Here is a 22774-nt window from a genome sequence, read left to right on the forward strand (position 1 = left end):
GGTTCCCCATCTCCAGAGGTTCAAGTTTAAGATCTTTGTCTTCTCTCATAAAGTCCTCCAAGATCTTGCTTTTCCCTACCTCTGTGACGTACTAATATCAGACCAACCTGCCTGCTCCCTCTGCTCAGCAGGCACTTGCCTGCTCCATGTTCTAAGCTACTGCCCCCCATCGGTGGTCGGGCCTTCACCCTTTTTGCCCTTACCCTCCGGAATTCCATCCCGGAGCCTCTCCACTCTGCCCCCTTCCTTGCCTCCTTCCAGGCCCATCTCAAGACCTTTCTCTTTGGCCAGGTCTTCAGTCATCCTTTCGTTAACTGGAATAACATCATTTGCACTCATTATCAATTACACCTGCAGTCCAGGAATTATCACCAGAAATGAAGATGTGGGAATAGATATTATGGCGATTCTGTGGATTGACCGTATGTGAAAGAGGAAGATTATGCAGGATTTTCCTTGTAGAGTTTAAATAATGGGATGGAGTTTAGAGAAGGTAAACAGCACATGGTCTGTGCAGTGAGCAGGTGTGATGGGCTTTGTTGTGGTTTTACATTCTTAGTCACTCGTAAAGGAAACTGGGGTTCATTGAACTGCAGTTCAGCACACAGAAGACTCCTGTTATCTATTTGCTGGCACAGATTCAGGTTTATCATTTCATCTGGAGAGAAGACCAAGTTTCAAAGTGGATCCCCCCCACTCACTGAAAGCATCCATTGATCAGTGTGAAGAGAGGTCTGCCTTCCACTCATTGCTGCTGACTGAAATACACAGAGCAACTATAACTTGTAATGTAGGATAACTTGTTAATTTGATTTCATTACAAATAATTTGATCAGTAATTCAACAGTAGAGGACTCTGTGGCCTATCATGTACACTGATGAAAAAAAAAGAGGTACAGAATTCCTGCATTTTGCCGTAATAAGCAGCAGCTTTGACGTAATAAAAACAAGCTTTTGTGATCTCTCCTCAGTAACTCATGGCCTCTTTCTGGGAGTGAATATTCAGAAAATTATTCTATTGTGTAAATGAAATGATAAAAATCATTCAGCAAAAGCAAACAGATATCATAGCTGTTTATTAAACATAGTAAACTCCTTGGAGTCTGGAGTTACCCTTCAATATAATAATAATAATAATGCTTGGATTTGATATAGCGCTTTTCATGTCTTCACGATGTCTCAAAGTGCTTCACAGAAAATACTGTAAAGTGAATTGACTGTATATTTGTGGGCGAACGCGGCAGCCAATTGTGCACAGCAGTGTCCCACAAACAGTCGTGGATTGAAAATGACCAATTTATTATTGTTTTGTTTTTGGAGGGATTATTATTAGGCGTGTGGAGTAAAGAAACTTGCCCAAGGTTTAACCCTGCCTGGAATTGAATGTAGGTGTCAAATTGTGTGCAGTGAGGACCCCTCAAAGGACAAACTGCAAGGTCACATCAGATCAGAGCGATAAGTCTAGCTGGCACAAAATAAAATGTATTTATATATATGCACAGTATCTACTGTAGATATATTTGCCCATGACATTGGGCAAGTTCCTTACGCCACACTCCTGTTAACCTAGCAGTAAGTAGAAACTCAGTTGTTAGTCGATTATTGGATCGCTTTTCTGGGGGTAATAATCCCTTCCAGATAAATACATAAAATAATAATAATTTAGTGACTCAATCCATAAATGTTTGTGGGACACTGCTGTCCACAATTGGCTGCCACGTTTCACCCACAAGTATACAGTCACCTCACTTTACAGTATATTCTGTGAAGCGCTTTGAGAAGTCTCCACGACGTGATAAGGCGCTATATCAAATGTAAAGATTATTATTATTATTTCTTTACTGTTAAAATAATTATCATCAATGAAGAAAAAATTAGGGATAAAGAATTCTGTAAATATCACGTGTGCTCTTATTGGCATATTGGTCTTGCTTTGGGCCTGTGTCTTTCACCTTAAAACTGTAGGTTAAAGGGAGTCAGTTTGACAGCAGACACTTTGTTTAGAATTTTCTTGTCAGTGATGACATGAATGGGCTGGAGGGCTGTGGAGTGAAGCTTCACAACACCACATCAATGAGCATTGTACACAGTGCCCTTCCCTAGACTGCTTCTAACCGGCAGTTTTACAGTAAAAAGCAGAGTAGTAACATGATTGATTGATAAGTTGGTGAATATAGATAATTCCCTCAGAACATTTTGAATATAAAGCAAAACAGAGAAGCGCACTTTTCATTTTATGAAAGTGATGTTTAGAGGATTCAAAATGACCCAGAAGAGAGACGTCAGATACAAGAAGTACTGAGTCTCCAGCCTCTCATAAGTGACAGCTAGCAGAAAGATGCAAGCCATCAGCAAAGGGCAACTGAGCAATTACTCTAACAGTTTCCCTTATCATTTTAATTCAGCCTGGGACAAAATTCATATGGTCCTTCAAAGAGCTTCATGCCACAAATAACGGTGCCATACATTTATTGGTCAGAGCAATGTGGGACTGAGTGCAGTGAAAGATAACTGATCAGTGATTCGGGTGGCCAGGCGTTATTTCCCAATCCACATTATTACTGCATCAGTTCAGACATGGACACAATTTTGTTTTAGTCTCACCTGCTAAAGATACAGAATCTCTCTTGTTAAGATAAGTGGATTTGAAGTCCCAAGGTTGCATCAAAGTTTCTTTCACAGATGTATCAAAAGAGAAAATATTTTAAAGGCACATATTTGCAAGTGGTTATTGTAAGCTCCAAGTATCCAATGTCAAGGCACACTTGCAAATACTGTATGTGCTTAACATTGTGAAATATAAAATATACAACAAACGTTTATTTCAAAAAACTTCAGCCTTGCGGTTAAAAATCAATGCATTTTTCTCTTAAATTAATTTTGCATTTGTAACATGCTCCTTTGTAAGGATATGCAAGAGCAGCTGTTTCATAAAGAAACATTGATATGAAAAAAGTCTATATAAAATGGAAACGGAAATAAAAGACTTACTGTTTTACAATAGTGCTGGGGATGAGCATTTAATGTTTGACAAATGTTCTCCACCTTTCAATGCAATACCAAGCAAAAAATTAAACTTCCTTCCAGCGAGTCTCATAAGCAACAATTTGCGAAGCTAGTCTATATGCTACAGTAGAAATTTCCAGAACTTATACATTTGAAGAACATTAGAAAAANGTACAAGGATCATCTAACTCACTCGTTCCTCCGCAAGCTAATAATTACCATTTTTTGCCAATTATCAAATGGTGTACTAAGGGTTACCTACAAGATGCTGCTAAATAATAACATTACATATCCCCAAGCATTTAGGAATGCCACATTTACAGTATTATGCACTTTCAAAATTAAGTAGAACTTTTGATTTTTGACAAGTTCTCTGATGTGAGATGCTTATGTAATCCTTGCATTTGTTATAGCTCCTTTTCACATTGGAAGGACATCTTTAACAGAATTAATATTAAATGGAGTGATTGTGTATTTACTGGCCACGTCAAAGTCCCACAAACAGCCATGAAACGAATAACCAATTTTATTTGGGGGATTGTTGGCCAAGATACCAGGCGAAATACCAGGAGAATCTTATGTAAGGGATGATAAGTATGGCAATGTTAAGAGGCTTTACACTTGTGCTTGTGGAGGTTGAAAATGGGTGGACAAATTCATTGCTTGCACAAGCTTAAAATAGTGCCTCCTTTAGGCTATATAAAAGATTTCAATATGTGTTGTTACCTTTTGTCAAAGTAAGATATTCAGCAAAGCAAGTGAAGCAATGTCAACCCATTGACAAATATTTCACACCCTACCCCAGAAATATTATCATCTATGTTTCATCATTTGGTAGAGTAACACAACAACACATGTATTGATAGGTATTTCTTAATGGGATTCCATATTATTAAATAATATTTATTTGACGAAGCATCTTTCATGCCAGGAGGATATCTCAAAGCACTTCACAAGATACACTGTAAAGTATAGTGTATATATTTGTAGGAAACACTGCAGCCAATTTGCACACAGCAATGTCCCACAATCGGCCAGGAAAGGAATGACTATTTTTTAATTTGGGGGATTGTTGGCTAGGACACCTGGAGAAACTCCTTTTTCTTTTCATAAAGGGTCAAGAGGTCTTAAACCTCTACCTCAGCAGACAGACATGACCTCAGTTTAATATCTCATCTGAAGGATGACACCTCAAAACTACAACACTCCCCCAGCATTGCATTGAAGTGTCAATCTGGACTATATGAGTTCCTAATCCTGACGCAAAGACTTGAACCCTTTTTTTTATTGCATCAAGGAAACTGGACCATTTTGGTTGTGACATTGTGGCACAAAGTTTGAATGGATTTTGAAGGTTCAGTGTTAAAACTCAAGTTCTCTTTCCGTGATGAATAATCTGATCAATGAGCTAGCTGCTCAGTGAAGCATATTTATTATTTAGATTTTTTAGCGTAAATGAAGGAACTGTCATTTGGGATTCTTTATTTCCTGTTCATTACTAAATCTTCTAAAAATGGTACTTGTGTGTTTTGTGCAATGATGTGCATCAGCCTGGCTAGCCTCGTCTCCAAGTCAAGCCTGACGTTGGGACTGGGAACTTATATAGTCTAAGCTGGTGGCTAGTGGTGGCCTTAATTTTTGGTCGGCCAACCAAATAATTTTTTCTTGATGAATATTTTGTGATTTATGGCTATTTAAGTAGCCACGGGATCCGTTACTGTGAAGCGCTCTGAGATGCCGTCCGGCGTGGAGGGTGCTATATGAATCCAAGTTGTTGTTGTTGTTATACAACATATCGATTTAACACAGACTTATCTATGTGAGTGTGAATGTTTGGTGGGCCACTTCTTGACGCCCCACAGGGTATTTTTAGTCTAAGCTGACCGGTGTATTGGCCGCTATTGGTCCTAGCTGATGGTCCGGTCCAGTGCTGGGACGGGGGTGGAGGAAAGGGGGGAAGAGGGGAGTGCACTGTATTGTTGGAGGTGCTGTCATTCAGTTGAGACATTAAACTAATATCAAGGCCCCATCTGGTTGTTTGGGTGGATAATAATGATCCCATGGCACTATTTGAAAAGAGAAGGGAGTTTCTCTCAATGTCCTGGCCAATAATCCCTCAAATTAAATAGGTCATGGTTGTTTGTGGGACACTGTTGTTCACAATTTGGCTGCTGTGTTCATCCACAAAACACACAGTCACTACACTTTAGAGTAAAATCCTGTGAAGTGCTTTCAAATGTCCTAACATGAGAGAGGCTATATCAAATACAATGATTGTCATTTATGATCTGCAAACAGGCAGGACAATCTCTCTACCACTCCGTCATTGTACTCATGTGGCAACCAATACATGTTACAGCCTTCCATAATAATAATAATCCTTGCGTTTGATATAGCGCTTTTCCCATCTTCTAGATGTCTCAAAGCGCTTCACAGAATATGCTGTAAAGTGAATTGACCTTATATTTGTGGGCGAAACGCGGCAGCCAATTGCGCGCAGCAGTGTCCCACAAACAGTCGTGGATTGAAAATGACCAATTTATTATTGTTTTTGTTTTGGAGGGATTTTTATGGTTTTATCACTTGACTCAAAAGGCTTTCCATGGGTCACATTCATATTCAGTCTATGTTCTGAACCTGGTTCTATTCAATGCAATAGCTGTAAATATCACACCTGTGATTCCTATCAATCTTCTATGCAACTGTGAAAATGTGAATCTGTAGGACAAGCAAATGGGAGTCCAAAATCAGAGCTGAAAAGCTTGTCTCAGATCGGATCAAATAGGTATGTTTCCTGGATACAAGCAAGACCGTAAACATGTTATGCAGATGAAAAAGTTATATCAGTATTGTTAAAATTAGGTGGTACTGCTACTAAAATGCTACCTTATAGTACCTGTACTTTTAAGCAATCCATTCAAGAAGTACATGCTCGTCAATAGCCACGCACTTTGTGAGGTAAAAAATGCAACATTCCATAACAGATTTAATGTGACAAAATCAAATCTTTTATAAAATGGCACTTTTTTGTTACCATCTTCCTTTGACTTTAGCACAATTGTTTTATCCTACAACCTTAGACATTTATATAAGGCCATTTGGCCCATCGCGTTTGGGCTGACTCTTTGAAAGAGCAATCCATTCTGTCCAATTTACCTTTTTCCCATACCTCTGCAAATTATATCTCTTTAGACATCTATCTAGTACCTTTTTTTTTAAAGTTGTTATAGTTCCTGCCTAGACCATTGCATCTGGAAGGGCATTCCACATCCTAAGCACTCTGTGCAAAAAAAATTATCCTAATTTCACCCTTTACTAGCTTGCCCACATAAAACACAGCCACATCACGTTACAATACATCTTGTGAAATGATTTGAGATGTCTTGACAATATAAGGTGCAATATCAAATACAAATATTATTATTATATATACATTCCATTTTTAAAAGATTAAAACTTCCACAGTGTTTAAGTCAATTTTAAAGTCTCCAATGATGTCTCAGTCTAATTAGATGATAATATGGACCAGAGATAAAACCAATGCTCAATCTTTTTGAGCCATTAAGGAAGCCTTTTGTTGGCAGTATAGAGGGATTTTTATGTGCCACCTGGCCCATTCTGTACTCAATAAGGGAATCCTCAATACCGATACTGATACTGGTGTACAATTAAAACTGCTCTATTTTCTATCTCAGCATTTACTGTTCTATCCCAGCATTTATTTTGCTGAACACAAAAAGTTGGAGAATTCTTTTTTATACAGTGGTTCTAATCAGGGGATACACTTTACAATGGAATAGATAGCATTGCAATGTATCTTTTCGTTAATGCATGAGTAAGACAGGGGAGAAAATCCTATTTCTTATTAGAAAGTGAAGTGCAACAAAAGTGATTTATGCCAGTCACAAGTAATGCAGTTTTAAGGTGCTGCTGCACACTGCTCATTCACTGGCGATATCTGTGGCTGAACCTGACAGCTGTTAGTGGCCTTGGCAGTGAGCTGGTGTTAGTTTAATCTCCCACAGCGCAATTGGATGCATGCAATGAAACAAAGGGCCTGCGAACTGAATGCTTGAATCATGTGATCCCTGGAGCAAAACCAAAGTGAATGCTCAGTCTATTTCTGTTCACAACTTTTTTTATAAATTGATTTTTTTCTTCTTTTGCTGATGGTTTGCAGGGCAGAGCAGGAAATCATCTTATGGCATGAATCAGCGCTTACTTCTTTGAAATCAACTTTTTGTATACAAAAAGTGTGGAGACAGTTTCATGAATATGAAGTATCCAAATGAGGGCACAGGACCTTTTGATGCGATTTTCTCCTCACCCTCAGGTTCAATTTCGCCAGAAGTGATAGCTGTCATCATATTATGGGATTTACAGCTGATTTGATATTTGTATTCATACAGATAAACAGCATAACATTCAGCTAGATGTGCTGTGGAATGGAGCCATGCTGATGGTGCTACTAAAATATTGCTACCTTCTTCTTGGCAGAAATGATCGCAAATATAAGTGATGGACTTTATCATAGGTTTTGTACCTTAAAGGTTCAAGTATATTCTGAAGAGATTGCTGATTCCTAGTGGCTGGTTGGTGGTAGGCACAATAATCGTGTGACCTTCAAGCCAGACATGAAGCACTGCTTTAAGTTTGAATAAAAGACCACTGCAAAACATTAGCCTGTCTTTTTTCTCTTCTCTGCTTCTTCCTGTGTCACTGTTCTGAATACTTATGAATGAGGATCTAATTATCTAAGTGATAATAGAAGGCAGAGAATGACACCTTTTGTTTTGATTTGGGTTTTAAGTGGATCTTTTCTCAATGTGTCTTTGACTCCTAGTCACACATGGTTAAACTTGCACCTCGGTTCACTTTTGCTGTGGCAACTGGAAGGAGAGAAAATCTCTTTAAACCCTTCAAACCCATGTGTTGCTTTCTCATACAAATTCTGGTATGAATTGTTTTCCCTGATGGAATAAGTATCAAAGCCAGTGATTTATCAGCCTCATGTATTCCACTGGATCTGGACCAGAGGACCTGGTTAACCCCAAGTGAGCAGGTATGTACATTTGCTACAGACATTGTGTAATAATAATAATCCTTGCATTTGATATAGCTCTTTTCCCCTTCTTCTAGACGTCTCAAAGCGCTTCACAGAATATGCTGTAAAGTGAATTGACTGTATATTTGTGGGCGAAACGCGGCAGTACATGCTCTGCCGCATTTGGAGGAATTTCGTAATATAAGAAATTGGATTTGGCTGATATTACTTCATTATTCTTGTTATTGAAGAGCTTTTAAACTTGGGTGACCATATTTTTTAAATCAAATCCAGGGACACGAATGAAAACAATTGAATTTATCATACCTAATTCCTGGTGCTGGCAGTAGTAGAGAAGCTTGTTGGATTAATGGTTACATTTCTCTGATGATAGTATCAGTTTTAGAATCTTATTGTTCTTGTTCAGTTTGTCGCTGTACTCAAGTCAGGGCAAATTTGGCCAGGGACACAATACCTCATCCGGTGATTGTCCCTGGAAATCGGGGATATAGGGTCACCCTGTTTTACAGAGACATAAATCTGGCTTTCGTGATAGAGCAGTGCCACAGTGATGTGGTGCACAATCACATCGGCCATCTTCTCCCTCTTACCCCAGTCACCCACACACAATGACGTTACTGAGTAGAGGTCTGGCAAATGAGAAAGAAGATAAAATCAAAATTTTTAGATATTTTTGCAGTGTGGGTGAGTATGATGCACATCTTGCAGGAGTCCGCTGTTTGGTTGGTTTCCCTATTGGAACTTCAATATAACTTTTAGAATGGCTCTCGCCTTCATTCTTGAGTATTGAAATGGAATTGTCATTTATATTTTTACGAACAAGTTTTAATAGTGCTGCCTCAGCATTTTTGTACTTTCAGCAAATGCTAACTATTTTAGAGAACCCAGCACTAGAATATTCAGCTTGCCTGAACAGAATCTGCCTGACTGCTTTCTTAATTTCACTTGAACTGTGCAATTTAATTGATTTCAGCTATAGGCCTACAGCAGAATGCAGGTAAATGCTCTTTCTGGAAATTTCCACCTCTCAGCTGTCTACTTAAACTCTTTCTGGGTTGTCTGCTTTCAGCTCAAGTCCTTTCTTATTTTTTATTTGAGTGAATTATTTATAAAGGTAGTCCAGGCACTTTATATTTTTAGCCGTTTTATATTGACTGACTTCACCCCTCTTTGCTAAGTTCCATCTCCTTGCAAAGCCATCCTGGTTGAATCTCTGTATCAGAGTCAGTAGCTGTTGTGTGTCTTGTAGAACATTCAGTATATGGACTTTTCCCATCAATATCCGAGATCTGCTGTGTTTCCTTTCATTTTGACATTTCCTCACCAGCCTTAACGTAGTGGATGCTATCAAAGAATTCTGTTCCTTTCGTACTTCTGATCATGGAGATTGTCATTTGGATCCAGCGGAAAATAGGATAATGACTAATAATCCGATGACAACTACAGTCTCCGGGATCATGGAAACCAAATTTCACAATATCCAAGATAGCCACAGAAAATTGTTTTTCAAACTGGAGCATTGGGACTAGTGAGTAGAAGAGCTATTGGAACAGAGAAGGTTGAGGAGAGACTTGCTGAAAGTCTTTAAAATTGTGAGGGGTTTTGATCAGGAAGAAAGATAAGAAGACATTATTTCCGAGTTGGTGAGTAGAGGGCATGAATTTAAGATGGTTAGTAACAACAAGACTTGCATTTGATATAGCCATTCATCACACTTGAGAACTTTTTAAACAACTTCCCAGGATTTATCGAAAAGTGTAGTGACTATTGTGTAGGCAAATAAGCAAACCCAGAAAGCACAGGAGCCACAAAATGAATGACCAATTGTATTTTGGGGTCCATTGTTGGCCAGGACACTGGAAGAAACTCCCTTCTCTTTTCAGTTAATGTTAGCCTTTAAAACAATTTAGGTATTCCTACTTGTAAAAAAAACAAGTTTCAATCAGATGACCAAGAATATCGGGTGCCAGAAATTGGTGGTTATCTCAAAAAAAGCATTTTTGGCTACTAACCTTCCATCCTTCCTGATCATCTGCCTCCAGGATGAACCAGGGGGAGGCAATGTTACTGACGTATTGGAAATGACAGATGAAGTGTGAGCAGATAAGCTGAGTAGGTAATATTAGCAGTTGTGGGGTGAACAATGCAATGTTTCACAACCGAATCAATGATGATTCAGATTGATTTAAAGCCAGCATTCTAACACATTATTCAGACACGTTCTCTGTGATCTGAAACAATGGAGGATGCTTGCGGGAACAGAGATGGTGGCAGTGAAAGATATTGACTGTCTTCAGGGTTGTGCAGAATTAAAGAGGAGGCATACCCAAACTAATCAATTAACAACTGAAACTGCTTTTTCTTAACATTTGAAAATCCACTCACAAAATGGTCAGTGCCATACCAAATATAAGAATTATTATTGTATTTGATTTAGTCACATTGAACATTGTTTTTTCCACTTTTGTTTAAAGAATTTCACAAGGCAAATAGTTCAGAGACAACTAATATTTGAGTTATGAGGCATCAACAGTGAGGGAATCACTTGCTGTTTCAGAATTTAGAGAGATTTTTGCAGTTGAGTAAACAAATGGTTAATTTTTGGAGAAACAACGTAAATCATTGTATTGCAAACACTAAATACGATTTTATAAAAGGAAAATGTCAGGATGCTGAGGGAACTTTAACTATGCAAAGAAGTGAAAAATGTGAGATGTTTTATGATCACTATAACCAATGTTATTCACATCATTGATAAATATGATTGATCTGGTCAACAATAGATGTTAACTCCCCCGCCCCACAAAAGTGCAATGGCCACGACAGGCAGCTTTGGTCTCAGTAATGTGGTTTCTTCCCTCCCTGTTTATCAGTGTTCCATAGGCAGCCCTGTGGTATCTTACTCAAGGAGCAATTTGTGATATTGAGCTTGGACAGTGTTGACAGGACACTCAACTGTGAAGTGCATTGCAGACAAACCCAATCATGCCCACATCCTTACGTCCTCATTTGGAATTTTCCCCTCCCTCCTGCAGCAGTACCTAGGCTAATCGTGGTGCAACCCCACCACTGCTGATCGAGTTGAGTTCAATTTACTTCAGGGACCAGTTTTCAGAGTTCAGTACAACACTATTCTATGTATGGAGCGCTCAGGGAACCCTAGACACAAATCTTTAAATGAATTCTATCGGTACCCATCACAGCTGAACTGTGGTTAAGTGGTTGCCATCAACGCAGCCCCTTCTTCCATCCCTTTTCCCCTCCATTCACAGCCATGTGACCTTTCAGAGAGAATTCACTGTGTATTCTTACTGTAGTCTCTTTGGATTAAACAGCCTAGAAACAGCTTTAATGGTTCAGCAGAGCCAATCATACTGTACCTGTACAATGCATCTAGAATAGCACACAATGTGTGCCGGTAAGGAATTTTCTTACTGTAATTGTGGAAACTAAAGGCTGACAATGGAAGAATCAAGGAACATAACCGATAACATTCAGCGAATAAAACATTTTGAGCAGCTGTTCTCCATGGCAACCTTATACTCAAAGAATCAAGTGCAATATTCCGGTTCATAGCAAGCTGTCCACCAAGCTTTCTAAAGCAGCATCGTAAGCCTCAGTGACAACAAACAGCTAAAGGTATCAGCAGCTGTCCTATGATAATTAAATCAATTACATCATATCATAGAAGAGCCTATCCCATTCCTATATACCTACACCAAACATTGCTCTTCTGATAAACTTAGCTCTCAGGCACATGGATGATGAGAGCATTACGTTAATAAACTTGTTGCATCTCTGCTTACAGACAGTGAAGGTATTAAATGAATACACCCAGACAAATTGATTTTTACAGATGGAAAGAATATTAACTAAATGAACCCGAACTGTTCTTATAGATAGAATGGACATTAAATAAATTGTTTCGGAAACCATTCTGATAAGCTGGAATTAATATATTTGACTCAAAAACTGTTCATACAGGCGGAAGAGACATTGAATAAATCAACTTAAGAAGTTATTATTATAGAGAGTGGGGGGAGAGAGGTTAAAAGTCACGAACATCAATATCTAGCTGGAATGCAACTATGAAAGATCTTTGTTGAGAAAATATTAAGGATCTTAAGATTCAATTTGTGGAGCATGAAGAATTTGAGTCCTAGAGCTATCCATGTATTTACTGAGAGCCCCAAAGAGTGAGGGTGCATTAGTCCACATACAGCCCATTAGCTGGGGCACACTGTACAAGTTACAGTAATGCATGGGGCAGAGCAGAGGGGGAGAAGAAGAGACTGTCCAACTTGTCCTCTTTGGATTCATACCTACTTTTGGGTTCCCACAGAGACACCATCAAATACTTATCACAAGAATATCCATTGGCCATGCCACATCATTCTTCCAGTAAGTTGCTTTTTTGCATTTATTTTGTGCCCCTTCACCTTCATATAGAAAATATCTCAGAGTACTTTACAGTGGGGGCTGCACACTGAGTGTGTGTGTGTGTGGGGGGGGGGGGGGGGGGGGAGGGACATGGAGGAATGGGGAAAATAATGTACAAACACTGCACAAGTACATATTAGTATATCAGCAACTGATCATCCATTCAAATAATGGACACTTTACAACTACCATGAAGCATCGGTGTTGAGAGTACTTTAAATACCCTAATATCGGATTAGTTGTAAATATCAGGATCCACATTCTGACTTCCAATTGTGTGACAGTTTCTTATACATGTTGTGAATTGTCCTCTTAATTATGAAGAAAGACTGCATCGCATTAACCATTGTAGTGTGATGTGAAGTAGCAAAAACATAATTAACGTTCAGCGAACCACAAAATATTAAGCTCCTGTGAATCCTACTCTTCCCCCCTCTCGCTAAATAATTTCCCCTGACACCATTAGTTCACTGGACTCGGTCAACCTTGCAGAGTTATAAAGGACCAGCGCTTAGGAAAGGCCAACAAAATTGTTAAATTGGCTGAGGAGATTTTCATATTCTTCACTCTGTCTGCATATCCAGCCATCACCAAACAAAAGGCAGATGGCTACAGCTTTTAGAAGGCAACCATTTCAATCCTCATTATTTGTGATAATCAATACTGTGAAAGAAGCCAAAGAGGCAGAACCAGGCCATTTAACATCCCTCAATCAAACCTGATGAATGAAATCTCATCTTTACTCACTGTTCCTGTGGATAACACTAAATAACATCAGTAAATATGATGAGCCTAATCAAACATGTGGGAAGATAGGAACCATGAACAAACGTAATTCAGAAACAACAAACACAAAGATACCAGCTTTAATGTAGCTGAACCTTACAAGGACCACTACTGCTGATCAGTTTGCAAATTATATTAACTATCTGGGACCAATGCATAATAAAATATTATAAGTAAGTTACACTTGCACTTCCTGAAGCTAAGTACCAAAGTAAATAAAGTAGCAAAGAAGAAGGCTTCCAAGAGTTAACTAATATAGCAGAATGCAACAATGACGTACTACTGATTTGTGCAGAGTTTCATTAAAAAGATAAAATTAATTACAATTCCACATACGGTCTCTCTCTTTGACAAGGATATGCAATTCTGTGGCTCAGCTGTGTGTTGATGAACGGAGAGATGGCAGTTCCAAACTGAACCTCTGCCGTTCCTTTTAATCTGGCCTTCAACCCTATCTGACATCTAGCGAAGTTTGCCCTAATAATCAGTCATAGCAATGTGATTGGAGTATTGCTCTAGTAAAAAGCAAGAAAACAATGAGAACACCATAGAACAAGAGAAATTCATGGCATAGAAGAAGGTTTGTTCATCCCATCGCGTTTGTTCCAGTTGCCTCAAAGCCAATCCTTTCAGTCCCATTCACCTGTCCTTTCCCCATAGCCCTGCAGATGACCCATTAAGGTATCTTTCTAGTTCCCTCATGAAGGCCAATATGGACTCTACCTCAACCACCAAATCCAGCAGAACATTCCATGTTCTAATTTCTTTGTATGTGAAAATTTTCTACTCACCTCCCCATTTGCTCGTTTACTCATGATCTTAAATTGATGCTCCCAGGTTACTGATTCACTGGCCAGTGGAACACATAATAAGTTCCAACTTGGTCACTAGACATCCATAGCCAAAGTAGTTTGTATTCTTCCCCCTGGTAGAAGGATCCAAAACATTGTGACTTAACCTAAAAATCAGAGCCAAGCCAGTTGGAAACAAGATCAGAAAAGATTTCTTCGGAAAGTGGAATGCATTGTCCTAAAAAGCCATTAAGCCAGAATTGATTGTAGTTTTTAAAATGTAGATAAATACTAGAAACTAAAAGTATTAAGGGGTATGGAAAAATACTGTTAACTGAACGTATTAAGTGGTATGGAGAAAAGGCAAGGAAATGGGATTAAAAAAATCTTTATTGATCTAAAACCAGCTGAATGCCCTGTTCCATTATCCTGGTATTCATTATACTCACAGGAAAATCTCTTCACATTGGGCAGGACTTCCTGAATATGCCATCTGAATCATGCTTGCATGCAATGTATTAAATAGACTGGTGAATTTGAAAGGCAGAAATCTCAAGACTTTGAGATGATATAACATTGCATTATATCATTGAAATTCACACTACCATGCTTTTGTGCATAAATATGTAAAGGTGGATTCTTTCTGAATTTTATTTTCATCACTGTAGGTTCCTGGAACTGAAGCAAGCTAGAAATCAAGGGCATCATCATGAAAGTCTTCGACTGCTTAAAAGGGGCGGAAGATCCAACATTGTTCTCCTATGAGTGAACATGAGAAAAGATATGCCTCCCTAAAGATTCAACACAGTTTTTCCACAGCTCTGCTATTTTTAAATGTAAATCAGGATAACTTCTGTCCTTAATCCAATGACCGATTCACAGGACAAACGCAGTCAAACAATCTAGTCAGCATCACACATGTAATAATAGTAATAATCCTTGTATTTGATATAGTTCCTTATCACGTCGCTGAGATGTCTCAAAGCACTTCACAGAATGCACTCCAAACTGAAATTGACTGTACATTCTGCGGGTGAAATGCGGAAGCCAATCGCACACAGCAGTGTCCCACAAACAGTCGTGGATTGAATGAGTGCCAAAAATTTTTTTAAGGGATTATTACCCATGAAGATTACCTTTGTAATGATCCTTACCTTTTTATAGTGCTTTTATAATGCAGAATCACCTCAAAAACACATGGCTATCAGGGACTGTGTGTTTTGTAGGCAAATGCGACATTCCAGGCACATAGCCACTGAGCCATTTTAAACAACAACTTGCATTTATATAGCTTATATCTTAACATGGTGCAGCATCTCAGAGCTCTAAACTGGAGGATTGTTGGTCGGAAACTCGCTAAATATCCCCTTTAAGGAAGAGTATGTAGCAGAAGGCACAGAAACCACCACATGTTGAAACAGGGGGACTGTTCAGACTTGTGATATGATTGGAAGAACACTCCAAATCAATATAGCATTCCTCTGGGTACTGGCAGCAAAAAAGATAGAAAACGTGTAGGCAGCAATAAATCTTACAAAGGTGGCATGCTGTAAACCTGCCATCTTTGAAATTGCCTGCCAGAGAACAAATACTTCAAAGCTGTTTCCTTATTAAAAGAATACACTTCTAATAATTAAAGTAATCACTTATTAAGAGCCTGTCAGGAGTGCACCTGTCATGCATCATTCTACAGAGCTGAAGATCTGCTGTCCTTTTGCAAACCAGAATCTGGAAGGATTCCAGCAAAATGTTACTGTTGTGAGATTAAAGGAGCATCTTCACAAAAGCAGTGTGTTTGGCAAACTTCTGTTGTTTGTGTACAAGCACAAGGCTTGATGACATAAAATAAGATCCAAACATAAAATCATGTCATTTCTGCATTAAGCTGATGCATGGCTCCCCTTCCAGTTTGCTAAATACACAGAGTGAGACAGTTCGTATTACTCAATTTAAAATAAATCCTAAACAAAACAAGCATTTTGCTTATTAAAGTTTGTGGTATTCAGCAATTTTACATTAGAGATATGGAAATGTGCAAGACTAGAAAATACCATTATGGTCTCCCTGACTCAGCAGACCAATTTTAAGATTCTCACCCAAACCTATATTTTCATTCATGCCCTAGCACCTCCCCATCTCTGTGATCTTTTCCTACCCAACTCTTCTGATTATCTTCTCTACTTGGTGAACTCAGTCTTGCTGCACGTTTGCTGCTCCCTCCAAGGTCACTATCGGTGCCCAAATCTTGGCAACTATGTCGCTAACCTCTGGAAATCTCTCCCACTAGCTTCTTAACTCACTCTCTTTAAGTTCCACCTAAAAATCTGCTTAACCATACTGAAAACATTATCCTACGTGAAAGGCACTAAATAAAAACAGATTGTTGTAAAAAGGCAAGCTGAAAACCGAAATTGACCAAGAGAATAAACTACCTTAACAGACCACCCAGTTCCTCACTGCTATCTCATCAACTTGAGTTACAAGATCCTTCAGTTCAGAGTTCAAGAGACACTTGGAAATAACATTTTGACACCTATAAGGAACTGCTGCAGATTCAGACAATTGATATGTGCATTATTTGTGCTGCTGCTGAGACTATTATCATAAGGCTATCATTATTTTAATCTTGATACGTTTGTGGTCATTTTGGGGGGCATGTTTATATCTGCATATTTCTTTAGTATGAACATAGTTGGTTATGCTTTATAAATGACAGACATGGAGGTACAATGGTATTAATGATACTCTACTTTTAATTGGACTATAATGTGCTATTATCTTTTCAATACTCTTTTATGTTGAATGCCTTTAAAGCAAGGGAGGCTTCAATACTTTGATATTTATTTTATTTTTATATTTTTCACAAATCAAATTTGCTCAAACTATGCCTTTAAAAATTGTTGCGATTCGCTAGTTACTGGTAGAGTTGATTGAATGTCTCCAGCTTTTGTAGTTCTTTCTTATTATAAGTGCTCTGAGATGCTACACTTCCGTGGAGAGCTCTGCATAAGTGGAAGCTGTTGTTATTATTGTGGGGTTGTCAGTGGACAGGAGCTCGATAATTTCCCTGACTAGTCAGAGGGCTCCTCACATACTGTGATTGACTATGCAGCTTCCCACTTGCTCGCAGTTGGTAAGGAAGATGTTCATCTCTCCGGAATATTTGAATGCTACCGAACAGCACAAAAAAAATGTAAACTGACATCAACACTTTCAACATTTAGCTCCTGGAATTTCAGGCTAGAGATCTGTCATTTCCTCAAAATACTCAATTAGATTTGTCAGTCACACCTTTCTTCTCTTAAAGTTGTGCTGACTCCCTCTTATCATCTGTTCTGTCATTACCCATTGTTGTTGGACCATCCTCCTCCTTCAAGACAATGTGATAAGGCACTTTATCAAATGCAAGGATTTATTTAATAATTAAATATTTTACTCACATCAGATCAGACTCATTGGCCTACAATTTCTGACGTTATCTCTGTGCATGTTATTCTAAGATGTTAGATTTGCCTTTCCCTGATCATTACAAATCAAACGCTGCTACAGCTTACAGAGATTCTCTGCTCTACCACCTGAATGTGCGATTATAATATACATTATAATATTGCACCCTCAATTTTTAAATGAATATGTTTTCAAAAATAAATGTTTGATTGTCTTCTGGATAAATGTTACTGGCAACACAGTAGAGGAGACCTGTCTGCAGCCTGATGTAATTCCTCAATCTATGGTGCTGTTTGGTGACAAAGACAAGTCTTCTTATCTGAAACTGTCACTCAAAAGAATTTAATGAGGACCTACTAAATAGGAAAATTGAATCCCCTCCATTGTAGTTTACTCAATTTTCTGATCAGGCTAAGGAATATTAAGAGAATATAGAGCAGTCAATGTCATACGTATACTATAGTTTAGATGCTCTGTTGCAACAACATACTTCTATCCTAGTATCAGAAAAGCATTCCTTTAATGCACTAATGCAGCATATGCTGACTGTCATGGCTTGTTTGCACTCTGAAGGACATAATACTTAATGCATTGTGAATTTTCTGATGCATTTTATTCTGTATTAAAAAAGCAATACAAATTTTTGCATTGGATTGGAAACTGCATCATTGCACTTGCCTCTGTGAGTGCGCCAAGGTAACAGAACTACTTTAAACATTTAGCATTAAGATTTTACACAATCTCTTCTGATTGTTTAATTGTATTTTCACAGCATCTTAACCACTGAAAGTGGATTCCAGTAATTACTCAAGTGTAATGCCTATTTTTAGTAGACAATCTTGGTAAACATTTTGTACACAACTGTTGGGTGATCAATTTATATGGAGGATTGTTTGCCAGGATACAAGTCGAAACCTAAACTTCCCTCCATCTTCAAATAGTGTCAAGGGGCTTCTATTTTTATATTTTTCTGACAATGCAGAGCTCCTCCAATACTGCACTCAAGTGTTAGCCAAGATCAAGGATGGCCAACTTGTGGTCCATGGGCCACATGCAAGCCGCATTACACATGCATAAAATAGTCATGTTGGCATCCACTTAGATTTTGAGCTCAAGTACCAACATGAGGCTTGAACCCACAATTTTCTGAACCAGAGGGAAGAACACTATAATTCAAAGAAAAAGAAGGTCTCAATCTTTCACCTTCATTTCGATGTACAACCTGGTGGGTACAGGATTTGTTCAATGGTGGAATTCACCGCATCGTCCTCTTCACAACAATTGACATTTTGTAGAAAAAGAATAGGCCCTAAAACACAATAAATAGTAAATAATGACTCCTGTCAATAATCAAAAATACAACACGCCGATTTGGGGGAACTCCACTACGCAAGTAGGTCACGTAGGAACAGAATTCCCATAGATCATGTGATACACTTTGTTGCTGCAGGAGTCACCATTTACAATTTTGTTATGAATACTGTTTTAAACCCCATTTATAATAAATATCTTTAGATTTAGTGTAGCGCCTTTCACGTCGGGAGGTGTTCTCAAGGTGCTTCATAGGATATACTGTAAAGTGCAGTGGCTGTTTGTTTTGTGGGTGAACACAGCAGCCAATTGGTGCACAGCAATGTCCCACAAACAGTCATGAAGTGAATGACAAATTTTATTTGGGGAATTACTGGCCAGGACACTGGGAGAAACTCCCTTCTCTTTTTGAATAGTGCCATGGAATCTTTAATGTCCACTGAACAGGCAGATGGGGTTTCGCTTCAATGTCTCATCCAAAGGATGGCATCTCCAATAATGCAGGGGGTCCCCGGCACTGCATTGGAGTGTCACCTTAGACTATACGAAATTCCAATTCTAATGTGGGGCTTCAACGCACAACCTTCTAACTCGGGGGCGAGAGGCTACCAACTGAGCCATGCTGACACCAAGTTTTAAAGTTTAATGAGTTCATTGAGTGCTTAAAGCATTATGTTGTGTTCCATTCTCTCAGCTCATTTCTGTGCATGACAGTGCGACACAGATTAATTCGGCATCAATACAAAATACAATCATGAAGGCGGAATAATTCTACATTTCAGTGCTGATTGCTTAATCAGGTGGCACATTCTCCGGCTAAACATTAGGCACAAAAAACAGGATCCATGTCTCATACATTAATTATGGAAAAAAATGAACAAAATGTTCAATGGCCCATTTCAAGGCAGAGCAAAACTGGCACGAAAAACATGGTTTTTTTTGGTGAGTGAGTAACAGATACTCCTGTCAAGACAAATCTAGAGGTCTGACTTGGTTCTCAAACCCAAAGTTCAAAATAAAGGAATGTATTGGATTTAATTCAAATACAGAAGTGAAATCTGCAGCAGTTCATAACCCACTCCTTGTAATAACTATCACAAGGGACATTATGAAACAATACACATTTACCCAATAATAAAATTACAGAAAGATTTGTTTAAGTTGTGCGGGCAGGCTATGGACTAAAACATATTTGGTATAATCTGAAATCTGAAATCCAAATATGTAATAGAGAGATAGGAAGGCAAGGGATCAAGTGAAAAAAGATTATACTCTTCCCACACTGCCTCACTTGCGTGCTAATACTTATTTATTGTGGGTATGTGGAGCGGGGGGAGGGGGGGTGGGCGGGGGGGAGAAACTTCACCTCACCTGTTGTGATGCTACATATGAGGATTATTATCTCACACACACTTTATTTCAGAGTGATCTCACTTTTCTCTATTTAGACAGCTGCCTTTTAAATACTCCCCAGATTCTTAAGATTTAATTAAAAAAGGAAATCACACTGGTGTTGTAAAGACTGTCAATTGTCTTGATCTATTTATATTTAAAATATTTTTCCTCACCAAATAATGAAGCCAAAGTTTGACATCAGTGCTCCTTTTTTAATGAAATATCAGTTACAATGAATACCAATTAATTTGTAGTTTTTTTCACTTTTCTAATGATTTTAGATCATTTTCATTATGCATGATAGCACTTCAGGGAGAACAGGCAGGATATCAGTATCGCTGCTAGAGAGTCATCTTTGACATTTTCCTGCTTCTCTTCCTACCCCCACTCCCTTCCTGTTATTGCACAAGACATTAAACCGAGGTCCCCATTTGCCTGTTCAGGCGGACGTTAAAGATCGAATGGCAGTATTTGAAAAGAGAAAGCAGTTTCTTCCAGTGACTGGCCAACAAACCCCAAATAAAATTGGTCACTCACTCCATGGCTGTTTGTTGGACATTGATGTGCACAACTGGCTGCTGCATTTCACCCATAAAATATACAGTGAATCCATTTTACAGTATATCCTGTGAAGCGTTTTGAGACGTTAACAACCTGAAATATGGCCATTTTTGTCATCTTAAAAACTTTGAAAAAATCCAAAATAAAAAATAATTGATATTATACTGATAGAAATCACAAAAACAATCTATTTCCGTCAACCCTAAGTATAGCACATGCACATTTGGTGCTTCTGACGACTCCAATATTGATTGCAAAATAGCAATGTAAAGGAAAGGTTGCTGATATTTGTGAAGGTAGCACAAGTGATCAAAAGAGACGGTTTACTGGCACCAGTAATACAGTAGTAGCATAAAGAAGTATCCTGGGCAGTCAGTATTTTGGGGGGATACAAACAGGCTGAAAGAAGCCAGAAACCTGTCACTGTCCTACTCGCACCTTCCCAGTCACTGTGGAAGGTACCACCCCTAGAGAAACTGTGGCTTTGGAACAGCTACTGCTCAGACCCAAGCTTATGTGAGAAGTGTCATTTTAAAAGTGGAACAAACTTTTACAGAACCTCCCTCAAAACAAACAGGATGGCTTCTACAGTGACAATAATGGCAGCTGGTATTGCAGGGGGAAGTGCTTCAGTAGGTTTTGCCACATGAATGCAGTGTCAGACACAGCTGCAATGGTGTAAATTAATGCACCGTGTGATTAATAATGCAGTTAAATTGCAGAATTGCTTCCTGAAGCAGATCTGCAACAGCAGCTCCCAGACTCCTTGAAACTCTGCTGTTTAGGCTAGGAAATGGTTTTCTATAGTCAACAATCAGATTTCTCTTCTGAACATCTGCAAGCAGAAATTTTGGTTGCTGTTCCATGTAGCAGCAGTGAGCTCCTGATGGATGTTCCCCATGCAGTGATCCACTGTTAAAGTCAATACACAGAGCAGGAACGGGAAATAGAGTCTTGTGCAGAGCAAACAAACAGTAAGCAAAGATCTTGTTGGTGGTGGCATCTTCCCCAGTGTCAGGGAAAGTTCCCTACTATCTACCATGTTCCTAACTGGTTTGTTGAACTTTAGCTTATGAATTGAACTGCTCAGTTTGCTGAGGGTTGAACGACATGTTCATGTTATCTGCAGGTTCGAAGGTGAACTATCAAAGTTTACACTGAAGGTCAAAAGTACCAAACCTGACACAGCATCGCCTACAAAAGGCAGTTTCTACACTTTACAGTAAATCCTGTGAAACACTTTAAGACATCCTTCTGACATGAAAGGCGTTATATTAAACATAAGGATTATAATATCCAGTTACCAAATATTTGTTATATTCTGTTGACTTTTCACTGGAGCTTCTGGTACAGCATGAATTCTTTACAGCACTAACAACCTAGACTTATATAGTGCCTTTCACATAGGAAAGGCTCCACCACTGTCTCACACTGCAGGCTGCCAAAACTCTCATCCACGCCTTCATTATCAAGGCTCGACTATGCAAACTCATTGCTTGTCGGCCTCCCCAACTCCTCCCTCCACAGGCTGCAGATCATCCAGAACTCTGCAGCCCATGTCCTCTCCTGCATTAGGTTTCGCGACCCATTACACCCATCCTTGCCCAATTCCACTGGCTTCCCATCAGACAGAGGATACAGTTCAAGGTCCTGGTCCTCACTTTTAAAGCCCTCCATGGTCCTGCTCCTCCCTTACCTCTGCAACATCCTAACTCCCTACTATCCTGCTCAATCCCTCCGCTGAGTGGGCTCCGGCCTGCTTCACGTCCCCTGCCTTGCTCGCCCTACTACCTTCTGCCCCTCTGCTCCCACCCTCTGGAATTCCATCCCACAGTCCCTCCGCCTTGCCTCCTCCCTTCCACCTTCAAGACCCATCTCAAGACCCTTCGCTTTGACCGTGCTCTCAAACTCCTTGCTTCCATCCCTAACCTCCATCCTCCCCGACCCCCAGGTCGGGTCCGTAACTCTGTCT

At 39.1% G+C, this 22774-nt stretch overlaps 1 protein-coding gene across 8 annotated transcripts in view; it reads right to left on the reverse strand.

Annotated features, from left to right (window-relative positions):
- The window catches only part of LOC103176881 (protocadherin-9), a 397017-nt gene that overhangs the window by 266437 nt on the left and 107806 nt on the right, over positions 1-22774 (reverse strand). The window contains exon 3 of one of the 8 annotated variants that reach the window (XM_042333965.1): positions 20549-20579. The exons of the other annotated variants lie outside the window; for them this stretch is intronic. Coding sequence (XP_042189899.1) covers positions 20549-20579 — 31 coding nt within the window. The remainder of the gene's footprint in view (positions 1-20548; positions 20580-22774) is intronic. 8 annotated transcript variants of the gene reach the window in all.

The sequence above is a fragment of the Callorhinchus milii genome, unplaced genomic scaffold, assembly GCF_018977255.1.
Source record: "Callorhinchus milii isolate IMCB2004 unplaced genomic scaffold, IMCB_Cmil_1.0 Scaffold4, whole genome shotgun sequence".
Taxonomy (NCBI): Eukaryota; Metazoa; Chordata; class Chondrichthyes; order Chimaeriformes; family Callorhinchidae; genus Callorhinchus; species Callorhinchus milii.